Raw genomic sequence first — 19,118 nt, 5'->3', positions numbered from 1 at the left:
TATACTCCAATAAATTTTTTAAAAAGAATAATTTTAAATAATCACTTAATTTAAATAACATGAAGTAGTGGAATTTCGTATTCAGTATTCCCTACTGATGTCTTCCTTACTGTCCTCTCATTTAAGAAGGATGCATTCTTTGAGAGCTATTGAAGAATCAAGAGGCAAAGTACATTAAAATTCATCTAAATTCAGAATATCCCAACATGAACTGCCATGTTGTATTCCTATCATTTAGCTTCATCTTCATTGGAAATGTGTATAAAGGAAAGGAAATACAGGAAACCCCTCAGGGTCTGCGGTACCTGGATTAATTATTAAAGGGGAATTTCCATTGTTTGCTGCAGGGGTGAGTGAGAATGGAGAATTTTTTGTAAAGGGAAAAATGATCTGTTCTCAAGAAAATTAGTTACAGGAAAGTTGAGGATCTAGAAATTATTTCTCTTAAAACTATCAGTGTTCTGTGGCCCCTTGAAAAGTCTTCATATTTCTCTGCTTGAAGGCAACTAATCTATTTTATGAGTTAGAGATGAGAACAATCACAAAGATCGTAAACTCCAATATATAGTTTCTCTAAGCTCCTCCTAAATTCTCCTTTTCTGTATTAGTCCATAGTCGTTGAACAAAAGAGGACAGAGGAGGTGCAACTGAGTTCCTCAGGCAACTGTAGTCTGGCACTTTGACTCTTCTAGACAGGACGAATTGCACTCATTACTGTATCATCAGGTCTGAAGATGGATCTATGCAGAGGTGACAGCCAGAACACAGCAGAGAAATCTAACAGTTAGATGGAACCTCAAGAATAGAAGAAAGCCAGCAGACCTGAGACACTACAGGTCTTCACAGTGAATGGGGAGAAGCCAGATTTAAAAGTTTCATCCATTCAAGTTCAATCTTTACATACTGAGTTTTTATCAATAACTTTTTGCTTTGGTAGAAAGAGACCTCAGCCACCTTAAGTTAAACTTGGGCTAAGCCTAATTTGGGCAATATATACTCAGAATTTTGACTGTTTTTGATATTGGGAAAGGAGAGTATAACACCTCCCTTCTCTCCTTGACTCGAGATTAAGAATCATCAGAAAGACAAAAGGATCAGTACCATTATTTTAGCAAATGCATTCTTCCAAATTTTTAACTTCCTTTTACTATCTCAGAATTTACCTATGACCTATGTCTCTGAACACATTTTAAGCCTATTTACATTTTAGATTGTGCTTCATGACCAAGATAATCACGATGGTGTGATCACTGACCTAGAGCCAGACATCCTGGAATGTGAAGTCAAATGGGCCTTAGAAAGCATCACTACGAACAAAGCTAGTGGAGGTGATGGAATTCCAGTTGAGCTTTTTCAAATCCTGAAAGATGATGCTGTGAAAGTGCTGCACTCAATATGCCAGCAAATTTGGAAAACTCAGCAGTGGCCACAGGACTGGAAAAGGTCACTTTTCATTCCAATCCCAAAGAAAGGCAATACCAAAGAATGCTCAAACTGCAGCACAATTGCAGTCATCTCACACACTAGTAAAGTAATGCTCAAAATTCTCCAAGCCAGGCTTTAGCAATATGTGAACCGTGAACTTCCTAATGCTCAAGCTGGATTTAGAAAAGGCAGAGGAACCAGAGATCAAATTGCCAACATCCACTGGATCATGGAAAAAGCAAGAGAGTTCCAGAAAAACATCCATTTCTGCTTTATTGACTATGCCAAAGCCTTTGACTGTGTGGATCACAATAAACTGTGGGAAATTCTGAAAGAGATGGGCATGCCATACCACCTGACCTTCCTCTTGAGAAACCTATATGCAGGTCAGGAAGCAACAGTTAGAACTGGACATGGCACAACAGACTGGTTTCAAATAGGAAAAGGAGTACGTCAAGGCTGTATATTGTCACCCTGCTTATTTAACTTCTATGCAGAGTACATCATGAGAAACGCTGGACTGGAAGAAGCACAAGCTGGAATCAAGATTGCCAGGAGAAATATCAATAACCTCAGATATGCAGATGACACCACCCTATGGCAGAAAGTGAAGAGGAACTCAAAAGCCTCTTGATGAAAGTAAAAGTGGAGAGTGAAAAATTTGGTTTAAAGCTCAACATTCAGAATACGAAGATCATGGTCCCATCACTTCATGGGAAATAGATGGGGAAACAGTGGAAACAGTGTCAGACTTTATTTTTGGGGGCTCCAAAATCACTGCAGATGGTGATTACAGCCATGAAATTAAAAGACGCTTACTTCTTGGAAGAAAAGTTGTGACCAACCTAGATATTGAAAAGCAGAAACATTACTTTGCCAACAAAGGTCCATCTAGTCAAGGCTATGGTTTTTCCTGTGGTCATGTATGGATATGAGAGTTGGACTGTGAAGAAAGCTGAGTGCTGAAGAATTGATGCTTTTGAACTGTGGTGTTGGAGAAGACTCTTGAGAGTCCCTTGGACTTCGAGGAGATCCAATCAGTCCATTCTGAAGGAGATCAGTCCTGGGATTTCTTTGGAGGGAATGATGCTGAAGCTGAAACTCCAGTACTTTGGCCACCTCATGGGAAGAGTTGACTCATTGGAAAAGACCCTGATGCTAGGAGGGATTGGGGGCAGGAGGAGAAGGGGACGACAGAGGATGAGATGGCTGGATGGCATCACTGACTCGATGGACGTGAGTCTGAGTGAACTCCGGGAGTTGGTGATGGACAGGGAGGCCTGACGTGCTGCGATTCATGGGGTCACAAAGAATCGGACACGACTGAGTGACTGAACTGAACTGAACAATGTTTCCTTTAATTACCCTAAAATCACCTTCTCTATAAATGTCAGGGATTTCCCTCTACCCTGTCGTTCTGGATAAATAGTTTTTCTGAAGCTTCACCAAATCCTGCTTGTCTTCCTGGGGCCATGTATCTAAACAGGCACCTGGCTGTCCAGACACCTCTGGCGTCGACTTAGACAAAAGGGAAGACACTACTCTGCTTGTTTTTAAACTGTTGCTATGTTCTGGCATTCAAAATGTTCAAAGATGCCTGGCATTGTTTGCAAAAGAAATAACCTTCTAGGAAACAGACCGAGTTGAAAAGTAGTTTTTGTTAGCAGAAAGGCAGTGTGACTGTCATCATACCTTAGTAAGGTGACAGAGGTGTTGCTTGCATGCAAAATAGCCTACAGAGGCACAGGACAAGGGTCCAGGCCAAAGGGAAAGGAGGAAATGGACCACCATCGAGCTTAATGAATTATTCTAAGTGGTTTACAATCTAACTTTATGATACAACAGCTTTTAAGTTCTCCATATGGTAAAGAATCTGCCTGCAATGTGGGAGACCAGGGTTCAATCCCTGGGTTGGGAAGATCCTCTGGAGAAGGGAAAGACTACACACTCCAGTATTCTGGCCTGAATAATTCCGTGAACTGTATAGTCCATGGGGTCTCAAAAAAGTCAGTCATGACTGAGCAACTTTCACTAGGTCCATCATAACTTTTCTTCCAAGGAGCAAGCATCTTTTAATTTCATGGCTTCAGTCACTGTCCGCAGTGATTTTGGAGCCCAAGAAAATAAAGTCTGTCACTGTTTCCATTTTTTCCTCATCTGTTTGCCATGAAGTGATGGTACTGGATGCCATGATCTTTGTTTTTTGAATATTGAGTTTTAAGCCAGCTTTTTCACTCTCCTCTGTCACCTTCATCAGGAGGCTCTTTAGTTCCTCTTCACTTTCTGCCATTAGGGTACTGTCATCTGCATATCTGAAGTTATTGATGTTTCTCCTGACCATCTTAATTCCAGCTTGTGCTTCATCCAGCCCGGCATTTCACATGATGTACTCTGCATATAAGTTAAATAAGCAGGGTGACAATATACAGCCTTGAGGTATTCCTTTCTCAATTTTTAACTGGTCCATTGTTCCATGTCTAGTTCTAACTGTGGTTTCTTGACCTTCATACAGGTTTCTCAGGAGGCAGATAAGGGGGTCTGGTATTCCCATCTCTTTCAGAATTTTTCACAGTTTGTTATGATCTACAGTCTGCTCAAGAGAGGCAGATGCATGAACAAATGCAGTAAAGTGTATGAGTCTGTTCTTGTGTTTGATTTTCCTATCAGTTTAAATAGACGGGCAGAGAAAATCCATTCTGGCAAAATTTTAGATCCAGTCAATAGTTGGGGAGGGAAGTTAAGTGCAGCGGTTTGTAACCTGAGAGCCCTCAGCCCCTGAAGCATCTGTTTACCTTCATGGCTGCTCTTTAAGCTTCATGGCTTCAGCTGAACCTGAGAATTTCTATGTTGAAGGAAGAATAAAAACTGGAATCAAGCACTGTATTAAGTTAAATAAGTAGCTGCTGCTGTGGCAACGTTCAGCATAAAAGTGAGGAGGATCTGACATATCTAGGAAAATGCCTGTCTTCAATTCTTGTCTGAAATTGTATCTCACCTCCTGTTACCTTTTCTTGAGAGCAGTATCTGATTTCCTTTTATGTCCCTCACAGCCCTGAGTAGTAGGTGCTGTATAAGTGCTTGTTACTCTTCTGTACACCAGCTGTGACAGGACTCAGGGATCATCATGCCATTTAGTGACAATTATCCTGAAGAGCAGGAAAGCCCTAGAGTTGCTTGTGGTTCCAAGAGCATGGCTGGTTAATTCAGGCACAAGCTGGATAATGATAATCAATGCTTTCTTTATTCTTCAAGAACGCAATCTCATTTTAAAAATTCTGTCTGAGATAGAATGTGTTATCTATCACAGCACTGGTTGCTGAATATTTGTAGAACATTTGTTGAAATAATGAATGAATAATTGTTTTATTTTCAGTACATTCAAGTGACACTCAATGTTGATGAAAATACTCAATAAACAATCTATAATAGGCTTAGAAAAGAGTTTTATTTGAGGCAAACTGAAGCCTGGAAGACAGCCTCTCATAATTCTGAGGAACTGATCTGGAAAAGCACGGTTTTTAGCACAGTTTTATATCTTGTCAGAATAAAGAACATTAAGCAAGTCAGGGATACATTCCTTCAAGGTTTCAAATCACAGGTCAGCATGTACACAGTCAGTCTGGCCTTGGCACCTGGGAAAGGAATCTTATCAAAAAGGAGGACCAGTATTGGCTTCCCAGGAAGGGAGACATTCAATTTTTATTTTTAACATGGATATTCCTTACTTCTGGTCAGTGTGCCCTTTTCTTAATAATTAAAGCAGATGTACAATATATGTTTTGACAGGCCACAAACAGGCTATTTTAGTTAGCTTAAATTTAACTCGTGTATAAACCAGAATGCAGCCATGAAATTAAAAGACACTTACTCTTTGGAAGGAAAGTTATGACCAACCTAGATAGCATATTCAAAAGCAGAGACATTACTTTGCCAACAAAGGTTCGTCTAGTCAAGGCTATGCTTTTTCCTGTGGTCATATACGGATGTGAGAGTTGGACTGTGAAGAAGGCTGAGCGCCGAGGAATTGATGCTTTTGAACTGTGGTGTTGGAGAAGACTCTTGAGAGTCCCTTAGACTGCAAGGAGATCCAACCAGTCCATTCTGAAGGAGATCAGCCCTGGGATTTCTTTGGAAGGAATGATGCTAAAGCTGAAACTCCAGTACTTTGGCCACCTCATGTGAAGAGTTGACTCATTGGAAAATACTCTGATGCTGGGAGGGATTGGGGGCAAGAGGTTAAGGGGACGACAGAGGATGAGATGGCTGGATGGCATCACTGACTCAATGGACGTGAGTGTGAGTGAACTCCAGGAGTTGGTAATGGACAGGGAGGCCTGGTGTGCTGCGATTCATGGGGTCGCAAAGAGTTGGACACAACTGAGCGACTTATCTTATCTAAGCCAGAATGACTTACCCATACTTTAATATGTGAAAATATCTTTTATCACTAGGAATTTCATCATGATTTTATATTTTTTAGTGCAATTTTGTGTCAAGGTACTGAGATGACTTGGGTATTTACGAAATGATGAAAACAACAACAATAATAATTACCATTGATTCAACCCATCCCTGAGCCAAGAAGTTAGCATTTGTTATCTTGTATAACCTTCACAGCAACCCTAGGAAGAACCTTATATTATCCTCACTTTACAAATAAGAATTTTGAGGCTGTAAGGGCTTAAGTAATTTTCCCAACTCATGCACCTAGTAAGTGAGGTGTAAGTGATTTCAAGTGTACTTAACTTGAAATCCAGGTCTGCCCTTATCCAAAACTCACTTAATTAGTGTTGATTCATGAGAATTAAGACATGCATTTTCCTCACCCTTTTAATTTCTATAGAGCAGCCTTTTCTTTATATGGAATTATGAATTAAAATTACACACCGTATCTTCTACTATATAAAAATCCAACTAAAATTACCCTTTGAAAGGATAATTGTATCAGGGTCTTTTTATGTTTTATAATCTTTATGTTCTATTAACCCACTATCAGTCATCTCTTTAAAAGTCAAAGGTTAATAGGCAAGCACCCACTTTTAATTTATTAATGTATGGGGTGAATGTGTGAGCCAAAGGCAGAATTAAATCAACTGCCAGCTTCGCTTTTTCTTTCAAAAAACTGAAATCACAGTGTTAAGTCTGGCTCATGAACTACTGCCAATATCTCACTTTAGTGAGTTTACATTTCAGTGTGAGAGAACATAAATATGAAAACATTTGTAAATGATGCCCAAGGTGAAAAAAAGCATACATTTCTAAAAGCAGTCTTATTCTTTTTTTTTTTTTAATGGGTTTTTGTTTTGTTTTTGCTTGGGATATATCTTGTGAATTAGCAATGAGTTGGAAATAATTTTTAAGATATTGAACAGCAAAGAATGCCTGTACTGTATCAATTCATGTGGTTTCTACTCAAATTATTACCCCATATTTGAAGGGTCATACTCTCCTTTGAAATATCTAATTTCACATGAGCCTTATTGGAATTCTAGAGAGTATTGGTTTTGAGTCTTACATTTTTGTCTCCATAAGGACTAAGGATACATCTAGAATTGAGTGCTACAGACAAGAGAGGCCAGGTATATTAAATTTTGTCATAACTCCATGGGTTTTACTAATGTTAAGAAACAGCTTGTTTTCAGGTCTTGCCTTTGATGATATAATACAATAATTATGTTTTTTCAAGTGCCTGATATGCACTTCTTTATATATAAAGTTTCTTTATATGTATTCTTTTCTTTACATATATTCTTTCTTTATATATAAAGAAATGTGTGATTTCTTTAGCACAACTAATCTCACTAAGCTTGTATTTTTTTATCTTTAAAATGAGAATAATAATAGCACCTACCTCATAGATTGATTTTAAGTTACCTTAGAGCTGCTGCTGCTGCTAAGTCACTTCAGTCATATCCGACTCTGTGCGACCCCATAGACGGCAGCCCACCAGGCTCTCTGTCCCTGGAATTCTCCAGGCAAGAACACTGGAGTGGGTTGCCATTTCTTTCTCCAGTGCATGAAAGTGAAAAGTGAAAGTGAAGTCGCTCAGTTGTGTCCGACTCCTAGCGACCCCATGGACTGCAGCCTACCAGGCCCCTCCGTCCATGGGATTTTCCAGGCAAGTGTACTGGAGTGGGTTGCCATTGCCTTCTCCATACCTTAGAGCACATGGCTAAAAACTGGAGGAGCTGGGATTTGATCACAAGTATATCTAACCTTGGGCTTCCCAGGTGGTGCTAGTGGTTAAAGAACCTGCCTGCCAGTGTAGGAGATATAAGAGACGCAGGTTTGATCCCTGGGTCAGGAAGATCCCATGGTGGAGGGCATGGCAACCCACTCCAGTATTCTTGCCTGGAGAATCCCACGGACAGAGGAGCCTGGCGGGCTACAGTCCATAGGGTCACAAAGAGTCAGACATGACTGAAGCAACTTAGCATGCATGTAGCACACATTTAACCTTAAAAGCCCAAGCTCCTAAACACTATAACATGGAATCGTGGGCATGGACAACATATGTACTTCCACACCTCAAAGGTCTTCGCCATGACCTTAACCGACTATTTCATGAAAGGGGAAGAGCTGTTTCCTCATGACCTTGTTTATACTATCTGACCAGATACCATGGAAAAGAGTTTGAGTCATTCTCAGTTGAGACATAGTTTACGAAATTCCTTTTATAGAATCTATTTGAACCTACAGTTAGCAAAGTGAAACTAACAGGGAGGAGCCCAAGTAGGTCCTTTGCATACATTCAGGATGAAATTGTTTTCCATATAGACTCCCCACAATGTTACCTTATTGAATCATATCTAGAGCCTCTCCTATTTCTCCAATATCTTCTTCTCTTGATTCCTGCAAGGAATCTTTTTATCCTATAACGCTGGTGACTTCAAAATGGAGGGGACAACTAATTCTGCATCTGCAAAGCTGATTTAAGAGTAAACTCGCCGTGGAGGCTGTGACCTTAGTTTTTTGATGTGCCAAATGGAAATCATATTTACCTGGCTTACCTTGCAGTTTTTCATAGATCAAAACAGAAAAGCATTCTACAAAGAGACAAAGTGACAAAACTCTTACAGGCAAAGTGCAGCCAAACAGGGTTAAATTTAAAGCCTCATTTTGGCACCTAGTGGCTGCAGTTTTGGATGTAACCTAAGTGATCAAGGTGACTGTGAAGATTAACTGAGATTCTATGATCCACTTGCAATGCAACAAATTCTAGCTAATAGATTTTCTTTATTAACACTGGGTTATGAATGGCCTTATTTCCATGTAAGAGAATCCAGAGGAAGGAAATTTTAGAAACCTGAATGAAGATATATATATAGATGGTGTATGTAAATTCGAAAAGAGTATTTGATGTTTAAATATGATCTGTAGTCTCCAAATCCTCTCAACATGCTATTAGGTCCTCAGCAGTAATTTATAATCAAAGTATTTTCATTAAACTTCCTTTTATCCAAAGAATCTCAATTTGCAGACTATATATTAGATCTTGTCTTTTGACCCCATAAGTTTGATAAGTAAAGTTCCTCAATAACAATATAGTAAATAGGGAAGTGATATATGTTTGCTTTTCTTGAAACCTTACCAAATGTTCTGTTTCTCAAGTTTATCAACACTGTATATAAAGTCTTCCAAAGACCTAGCAAATGTGTGTATTATGTGCCTAGCTGGTGAAGTTATGAACATAGGAGATATGATGTGTGCAAGAAAGTATGATCATGATATGGGAAGAGTTGCTAACTTTTTATTTCTCCTGAATCAGCAGGTGAGTTTGGTGTAGTACAGTACTTTTTGGCAACTTTCATTGTGTTTTAGACAAATTTCCTCTTTGGAATATAAGGACAATCTTTATGGTGCTAATATATTTCAGAGCTCACTCAACAGAATAGCAACTTAAGCACTTTAAAAAGAATAATAAACCTAAAAATAGAGCTTTTTTATTCTCTACAGTCAAATCACTGATAAATTCTACAGTGTAACATAGTAAAATGTGATACTTCTACTTTTTTTTTTTTTTGCTTTATCTTTCCTAGAATGACTACAAAAAACTGTCGATGCAGTGCAAAGATTTTGTTGTTGGACTCCTTGATCTGTGCAGAAATACTGAAGAAGTAGAAGCCATTCTGAATGGGGATGTTGAAATACACCACAGTGGTGGAGATCACTATCGTCCTAACCTCAGCCGTTTAAAACTTGCCATTAAGTATGACGTAAAAAAAGTAAGACCAGGCACAAAGCCCCTTTTATGTTATTTCAGTTTTTATTGGTGCTAAATCAAGATGAAGGATTGGCATAATTAGGTTAAGCTGGGTTTTTCTAATTAATTGCTCTAGGTAGGACCTCTAGTAAATTCTAACTGCCAGGCAATGAGACATTTCACCTACACTAAATGCTGGTCTTTAAAAATCTAGACTTGTTTATCCAATGATTGACACTTTCTTTTACTTAACGAATGATGCAAAAATGGCTTTGTGTGTTCAAAATACAAGGCATTGTTGTAGGATGGGAACATCATTATTTAAGACCCATCCGTATTTGGCAAAACTAATACAATTATGTGAAGTTTAAAAAAAAAAAAAGACCCATCTCCACTTATTAATTTTGTCCACTTCTGGACCAATGCCTTCAGTTCCTTCTTTAGTGCATTTGAATCTCCTGCATCTTTATTTGTGGAATATTTTTAGTCTCTGTCTTCAGGCAGTGCCTCCTATTCTTGACTGCTTTCTTAAGTTATGTAAGATACGTTTTACTTATTTTTTTCTTTAAAAAATTGTTTATTGAGATATAACATATATTCCATAAACAGCGCATATCTTAAGTTGTATGTAAACTCATTAATTCTTAAAATTTCACATTCTTTTTTTTAATTTATTTATTTGGAGGCTAATTACTTTACAATATTATATTGGTTTTGCCATATATTGACATGAATCCACCATGGGTGTACATGTGTTCCCCATCCTGAACCCCCCTACCTCCTCCCTCCCCATCCCATCCCTCTGGGTCATCCCAGTGCACCAGCCCCAAGCACCCTGTATCATGCATCAAACCTGGACTGGTGATCCATTTCATATATAATACATGTTTCAATGCCATTCTCCCAAACCATCCCACCCTTGCCCTCTCCCACAGAGTCCAAAAGGCTGTTCTATACATCTGTGTCTCTTCTGCTGTCTTACATATAGGGTCATCATTACCATCTTTCTAAATTCCATATATATGCGTTAGTATATTGTATTGGTGTTTTTCTTTCTGGCTTACTTCACTCTGTATAATAGGCTCCAGTTTCATCCACCTCACTAGAACTGATTCAAATGTATTCTTTTTAATGGCTGAGTAATACTCCATTCTGTATATGTACCACAGCTTTCTTATCCTTTCATCTGCTGATGGGCATCTAGGTTGTTTCCATGTCCTGGCTATTATAAACAGTGCTGCAATGAACATTGGTGTATATGTGTCTCTTTCAATTCTGGTTTCCTCAGTGTGTATGCCCAGCAGTGGGATTGCTGGGTCATATGGCAGTTCTATTTCCAGTTTTTTAAGGAATCTCCACACTGTTCTCCATAGTGGCTGTACTAGTTTGCATTCCCACCAACAGTGTAAGAGGGTTCCCTTTTCTCCACACCCTCTCCAGCAGTTATTGCTTGTAGACTTTGGATAGCAGCCATTCTGACTGGCATGAAATGGTACCTCATTGTGGTTTTGATTTGCATTTCTCTGATAATGAGTGATGTTGAACATCTTTTCATGTATTTATTAGCCATCTGTATGTCTTCTTTGGAGAAATGTCTGTTTAGTTCTTTGGCCCACTTTTTGATTGGGTTGTTTATTTTTCTGGAATTGCGCTGCAGGAGTTGTTTGTATATTTTTGAGATTAATTGTCAGTTGCTTTGTTTGCTATTATTTTCTCCCGTTCTGAAGGCTGTCTTTTCACCCTCCTTATAGTTTCCTTTGTTGTGCAGAAGCTTTTAAGTTTAATTAGGTCCCATTTGTTTATTTTTGCTTTTACTTCCAATATTCTGGGAGGTGGGTCATAGAGGATCCTGCTGTGATTTATGTCAGAGAGCGTTTTGCCTGTTTTTCTCTAGAAGTTTTATAGTTTCTGGTTTTATGTTTAGATCTTTAATCCATTTTGAGTTTATTTTTGTGTATGGTGTTAGTGTTCTAGTTTCATTCTTTTACAAGTGGTTGACCATTTGTTAAAGAGATTGTCTTTTCTCCATTGTATATTCTTGTCTCCTTTGTCAAAGATAAGGTGTCCATATGTGCATGGATTTATCTCTGGGCTTTCTATTTTGTTCCATTGATCTATATTTCTGTCTTTCTGCCAGTACCATACTGTCTTGACGACAGTGGCTTTGTAGTAGAGACTGAAGTCAGGGAGGTTGATTCTTCCAGTTCCATTCTTCTTTCTCAAGATTGCTTTGGCTATTTGAGTTTTTTTTTGTATTTCCATACAAATTGTGAAATTATTTGTTCTAGTTCTCTGAAAAATACCATTGATAGTTTGATAGGGATTGCATTAAATCTATAGATTGCTTTGGATAGTATACTCATTTTCACTATATTGATTCTTCCGAACCATGAAAATGGTATATTTCTCTATCTATTTGTGTCCTCTTTGATTTCTTTCACCAGTGTTTTATAGTTTTCTATATATAGGTCTTTTGTTTTTTTAGGTAGGTATATTCCTAAGTATTTTATTCTTTTCGTTGCAATGGTGAATGGAGTTGTTTCCTTAATTTCTCTTTCTGTTTTCTCATTGTTAGTGTATAGGAATGTAAAGGATTTCTGTGTGTTGATTTTATATCCTGCAACTTTACTATATTCATTGATTAGCTCTAGTAATTTTCTGGTGGAGTCATTAGGGTTTTCTATGTAGAGGATCATGTCATTTGCAAACAGTGAGAGTTTTACTTCTTGTTTTCCAGTCTGGATTCCTTTTATTTCTTTTTCTGCTCTGATTGCTGTGGCCAAAACTTCCAAAACTATGTTGAATAGTAGTGGTGAGAGTGGGCACCCTTGTCTTGTTCCTGACTTTAGGGGAAATGCTTTCAATTTTTCACCATTGAGGATAATGTTTGCGGTGGGTTTGTCATATATAGCTTTTATTATATTGAGGTATGTTCCTTCTATGCCTGCTTTCTGGAGGGTTTTTATCATAAATGGATGTTGAATTTTGTCAAAGGCTTTCTCTGCATCTATTGAGATAATCATATGGTTTTTATTTTTCAATTTGTTAATGTGGTATATTACATTGATTGATTTGTGAATATTGAAGAATCCTTGTATCCCTGGGATAAAGTCCACTTGGTCATGATGTTTGATCTTTTTAATATGTTGTTGGATTCTGTTTGCTAGAATTTTGTTAAGGATTTTTTTTTATCTATGTTCATCAGTGATAATGGCCTGGGTTTTCTATTTTTGTGGCATCTTTGTCAGGTTTTGGTATTAGGGTGATGGTGGCCTCACAGAATGAGTTTAGAAGTTTACCTTCCTCTGCAATTTTCTGGAAGAGTTTGAGTAGGATAGGTGTTAGCTCTTCTCTAAATTTTTGATATAATTCAGCTGTGAAGCTGTCTGGTCCTGGGCTTTTGTTTGCTGGAAGATTTCTGATTACAGTTTCAATTTCCATGCTTGTGATGGGTCTGTTAAGATTTCTATTTCTTCCTGGTTCAGTTTTGGAAAGTTGTACTTTTCTGAGAATTTGTCCATTTCTTCCAAGTTGTCCCTTTTATTGGCATATAGTTGCTGATAGCAGTCTCTTATGATCCTTTGTATTTCTGTGTTGTCTGTTGTGATCTCTCCATTTTCATTTCTATTTTTGTTGATTTGATTTTTCTCCCTTTGTATTTAAAAAACCAGTTTTTAAAGGTGGATTTTATAATAAAAGTAATACAGACTTATGATTGGCTTTCAAACAGTATAGACATAACCCCTTTCTGTCTTCCTATTTCTTAATGCAGAATAGTCAGTATTCTATTTTTCTCCATACATTTATCTTGGACATCTTCATAGATTAGCATGTAAACATCCACTCAACCTTTTCAAAGCCTACATATCATTATGCTGATTTATATAATTATGTTCATTTAATCCATTTACTGTTTAAGGGTGTCTATTATTTTCTTAAGTTTCTGTTATTTCAAAACATTTGATAAATTTCCCTCAAAAAAGGTACACGTCAACAGTGTATAAACGGGCTTATTTCTTCCACTCATGTATCATTAAACCTTACCATTCTACAAAGACAAACACTGTATCTTGATTTAATTGTCTTTGACTGTTAACCATCCTTAGGAAACATTTTTAGTTCCTTTATATAATCTGTCCTTTGTCTAACCTTTTAATATTCTTCAGCAATTGTTATTTTGGATTGTTGCTTTTTGTATATTAAATGATGCTCTCTGTCATATATAGCATTCATCTGTAAAAATTAAATATATGAGAACAAAAATATTCTGAAAAGTAAAAATTATGAAATTTAGTTATATAATTTTCTTATGTGAAAGAGTTTATGGCACAGGAATATATCAATGGAATAGAATAGGCAGTCCATGAAAAGATCATATGCAAATGGGAATCTAGTATAAAATACATTTAGCCCTTTAGGTCAGGGCAGAAAAGGTGGTATACTTTTTTTTAAAAAAAGTATTTAGACATCCAAATTAGCAGGATCTTTATATCATTCCTTCTAGATGGAAAAAGTGCATAATCATGAAAGTCCTTTTATAAAATATTGATGAAGCTTTTTATAACAGTAAATTTTCAAAATTCGTCTATGCTTTGAAAGTCTATTAGTCCTAAAGGAAAAGTTTGGTAAATTTGAATCCTTGAATTTACATAAACTGCATTACAGCCTCCGGCCACATTGCTTGATACCTGTCCCCTACATATTTTACATTTGTTCTTTAATTCTAACAATATTTTTTATGAGAAAGGATAGAACTTAATATTAGAACACAAGAAAAAGCTTATGCTGAATCCTTCTTTAATCAAGCTGTTAAATGTTTTGTTACCCCCTGCTAGTTTGTAGCCCATCCAAACTGCCAACAGCAGCTCCTGTCCATATGGTATGAGAACCTTTCCGGGCTGCGGCAGCAGACCATGGCGGTCAAGTTCCTTGTGGTCCTCGCCGTTGCCGTGGGACTGCCCTTCCTGGCTCTCGTTTACTGGTTCGCTCCGTGCAGCAAGGTACGTCTGTGAAGCCTGGACCTCTGTCAGCCCGTCAAAGTCTGTCTGTTTTATTTATCAGACCCAGTTAAGCAGGGAAAATTCTATTTCTCAAACAAAAATGTCAGGAAGTCAGAGTTGGGTTCACATTATAAAAATAATATATTTGCTATAAGAAATTTTTAAAAAGCAATGGAAAGAAAAAATTCACCTGTAATATCACTGTTAGTAATATGTGAAACAAAACATCAGTTAGATTATTCCTATTTGTCTTCTCTCTAGTCATGCCTGTGCATATATTTCTACATTTTTAATGAAGCATGCATTGAGCAGAATTTCAAATAACATCCTAAAAATGCTTCCTTTTGTTTTTCCCCCTGCTGGCAAAATTTGAGATGAAAGTTTCTGTTTATCATTTATTTTAGCTAATAAATCTTAATTTATTAGCTAAAATAAACATCTTGCCATTGTTTTTTAAATTTTATTTATTGCCAACATTTTTAAAAATTATTATTTAGTCACATATTTGGTGCTTTAACCTTATAGGAATGTTTCTAAGTGGCTTATAGTAAGAAGCCGATGCAAAGCCTTTTTCACACAGTGGGAGCTTCATCATTACTTCCAGTGATGAAGATAGGAACTGCTAGAAACCGAGCATTTTCTCCTGAGGGTAAAATCTATCATCATAAATGTTTTCCCCATAAAGGCCAAAAATTGATTCATAAATAAAATATAAAGGAGGAAAATAAAATGAAAATAGTGATATTTACTAGAATTAGAATTTATAGCATGGATTTTTTTCTAGAAAGTTAAGCTTTTCCTTTTTTCATAGGAATGACAGATTTCATTTTGAAAAAACTAATTAATCCTCCTTACTAGAACACAGGCCACATCTATGTATGTGGTCTCTATTCTGCTTCAACATACATTTCTGGGTTCTTCAGAGATTTAAACTGAATTATGCTTCTTATTACTCTGTGATCAAACTGTAATATATTTTCTAAAGTGAATAATTGCCCCTCTCCATAATGGGCTCAAAAACATAATGCCTTTCAGAGGGTTTGGTCTTTGACAGACTATTTTTGGCAGTCCTTAGAGTTTCACATTTCTTAATTTTTGATTAAATCCTAATCAACCTGATTTCCTTCACTATTTCTTCTTCCATAACTGTGTTTCTTTCTGCCATCTGTTTTTCATCCTCATTTAGATCATCAAGGCAAATAATCAAATTAAAAGGACACTGTCAATGTATTTTTCTCTCATATCTAAAATCTATTTTACTGACTCTTATTTAGGGTTTGAAGCATGATTATAAAATATATTTTCCCTTTAGTGATACAGATATAAATATTACAGCTTAGAAAAAATTTTTTTGTAATAATGGAAAATTACTCAGGCTATATTAATACTTTTATTTAAAATACTGTTTTAAATACTTAAAAATTCAAAAACATCCATGAAAATTATACCAGATCAAATTTCAGTCCTATGCACCTTGACAGAGTCCCTGTTTCTGTTTAGAGCTTGGTTTTCATTCCTCAAGTCTGCTCTTTAAGAAATTCTTTTTTGTCCTTACTTGTTCTCTTTTTTCTACCATAATCCAAATATGTTTTATGCTCATGATAGTAAAAATAGGTCATGCTGTGATTTCAAATCATTTTGGCTTCAGCTAGTACTAGCTTCAACCTTTTCTATTTACTATTGGTATTTAATAGCTATTTGATCATAAATACATACTTAAAAAGAATATGATGTAATATTTAAAGTTCTTCCTTTCAGTCATTTTTCAGGTACATCAGTTTTTTTTTTTTTCTTTTGTGTAGCAGAGTTTTATTAAAATGCAAAGGGACAGCGAAAGCTACTGACACAGACATCAGAAGGGGGATGGAGAATGCCCCCCTCGCTAGTGTTGGCAAGGGGGTTATATACTTTTTAAATTAGTTATTACAATAAATCAAAAGAATGTCTCAAGGTTGTAAAAGTCTTACTAGACCCACTCCCACAATTTACATTTTAGGATGACAGGATTAGAACTTAACAGTAGAAAGACCCTACCAGACCCACTCCCATAATATACATTCTAAGATACCAGGATTAGTCAGAAGGCTTTCAGGAAGCAAAAACTGTCCTCAAGCAGGCTACATTGTTGTTATATAATCCCCAGTACAGAGTTTAAACTGAATTTTTTTTTGTGTAATCATCAGTTCTGGGCTTAAAAAAAAAAAAAAGTTTTATGTGATGAAGACTAAGGAATGTAGAGAGAGGAAAAAAAAAAAAAAAAGTTTGTCCTTTCCTCCTCCTTGAGAATTCCAGACTCCTATCTCTTCCTCAAAAATCCCAGACCCCTCTCTCCTCGGGGACCCTGAACTTCTTATTAACCTGCCTAGGAATTCACTCTCTCATCGCCCCCTTTTCTTTTAGGAGAATTATATTGCCAAGGGAAAGGGGCATCATTTTCTTTACATAACTACTTCCTGCTGTTGAGGCAGCATATTCTCCTAACCCTCAAATGGAGGGTCTCTGATCCAGGGGCCCCAAGTAATAGTTGGAGGAGGCTGTGGTACTCGTAGGAGCTTGAACAACCTTTTGTAACCTAAAAGCTTTCAGACGGCGAGAAACAAATCCAGTTACACAGTTACAGATGTGAAGCAAACAGCAAAAACAGAACAGTTAGAATTATTACGATTAAGATAGTTTTCCACCATGGGGAGCTAGTTAACGTTTCCCAAAGTGAGGTGACTGTGGCTTTAGGAGTATCCATAGCCTGATTCATTTTGTTCACGTGTTTAGTAAAGTGAGTAACATTAGTACTCATATCTAGTATATATGTACAACAGTGGATATTAATAATATCCAATGTGTGGCTGTTAGAATATCTAAGGCCAATCTGTTTTGTAAAACCATCTTTCTAATTTGTATTTGTTCAGCTTTAAGGACTGAAAGAGCATCAACTTGTAGCATAACATCTGATCTGTAGTTCCCAAAAAGGGAATGAATATTGTAGCCAGATAATCATACCAGTGAAATACAGACCTTGCCCAACAAGTTTCTCCCCCTCCAACCCGTGTGGTTTTTTATTAATTTAATTAATTTATTTTTATTGAAGGATAATTGCTTTACAGAATTTTGCTGTTTTCTGTCAAACCTCAACATGAATCAGCCATAGGTATACAAATATCCCCTCCCTTTTGAAACTCCATCAGTTTTTCACTTTGGTCAATTATTCTTTAGTTATTTTTTTTAGAAATTTGTTTACATCACAGAATATATAGATGACAAATTTTACTATGAGTAACTCATAGTAAACTCAAAGGAGTAACTTCGGTTCCTAAAGTCCACCAAATCTCCCAGCATCTCTATAGGGAAACTCAGCTCTCAATGATTTGTGATAATAAATGGAAAATATGAATATCCACACACGTCACTATAGTTTCCTATAAGCCAACTTTTTATGTGTTTTCTTGTTTTATTTTTTCTTTAAACTACAACCTTTAATGAGCAACAAAAATGCTTGGTTTGATTCTCCTGTTTGCCCTCTGGATAGAATGAAGGGGTCGATTGCAGAGGGCCAGGAACCCCGTGAAGAGCGAGAGTGAGCCTGCTCAGGAGGGAGGTGCAGCTCATCGCCCTGGATGGCTGAATACTGGCTTGAGATGTGTTCAGACAGCTGGATGCAAGCTCCAGGCCTCTCAGACTTGAGGTCCACTCTAACGTGGGTGGCTCTCTACTCACTCTGTTTTACATCCCTAGCCTTTTCTCTTCTCCTCCTGTTTTAGTTTGTGCTTTCTTGAGTTTTTGTTATTTTGTGTTTTGAAGGCTGCCTCTGATTCTCCCCTGAACAAGGCAGGGAGTAAATAAGTTTTTCATAGATTTCACTACTAATAGTCAATGCCCCAATCCCAGTTTTCAACAACAGTCAAATAAATTGAGAACTTTAAAAACGATCATTTAATATTTATAACAATAGATTTTTTTTCACCAGAAAGATATTGAACCTTGAAGTAAACGATTAAATAAAGCTCATGCTGCTGCTGCTGCTAAGTTGCTTCAGTCATGTCCGACTCTGTGCGACCCCATAGAAGGCAGCCCACCAGACCGCCCGGTCCCCGGGATTCTCCAGGGAAGAACACTGGAGTGGGTTGCCATTTCCTTCTCCTAAATAAAGCTCATACACAAGATCCATAGAACTCTCATATAAAGTTAAAACAAATGGGAGAGAAAATAGGACTGATTTCCTTTTTCCTATTGTCCTTAGCCATGTTTTTCTTTAAATATGGACTGTTAAAAACGGAACATTAATGCAACTTTAATTTCTTTTCCATAGTGTACCATATATGCAATTTAAGTTACATTGTTATATATATAATTTGCTGTGACTTGGCTATTTAATCATGTATTATATAAAGTTTAATCCTGTGTATGAGCTTTATTTGATTAAACTTTATATAGATCAGATCAGATCAGTTGCTCAGTTGTGTCCGACTCTTTGTGACCCCATGAATTGCAGCACA

The 19,118-nt window shown here is 36.9% G+C and overlaps 1 protein-coding gene across 1 annotated transcript in view; it reads left to right on the top strand.

Annotated features, from left to right (window-relative positions):
- TRPC6 (transient receptor potential cation channel subfamily C member 6) overlaps positions 1 to 19,118 on the top strand; it is a 167,990-nt gene that overhangs the window by 115,171 nt on the left and 33,701 nt on the right. The window contains exons 3-4 of the mRNA XM_027563913.1: positions 9,465 to 9,650; positions 14,464 to 14,628. Of these exons, the coding sequence (XP_027419714.1) occupies positions 9,465 to 9,650; positions 14,464 to 14,628 (351 nt within the window). The remainder of the gene's footprint in view (positions 1 to 9,464; positions 9,651 to 14,463; positions 14,629 to 19,118) is intronic.

Source organism: Bos indicus x Bos taurus, chromosome 15 (assembly GCF_003369695.1).
Source record: "Bos indicus x Bos taurus breed Angus x Brahman F1 hybrid chromosome 15, Bos_hybrid_MaternalHap_v2.0, whole genome shotgun sequence".
Taxonomy (NCBI): domain Eukaryota; kingdom Metazoa; phylum Chordata; class Mammalia; order Artiodactyla; family Bovidae; genus Bos; species Bos indicus x Bos taurus.
The sequence above is the reverse complement of the archived record's forward strand: the minus strand, read 5'-3'. Positions and strand labels throughout refer to the sequence as shown.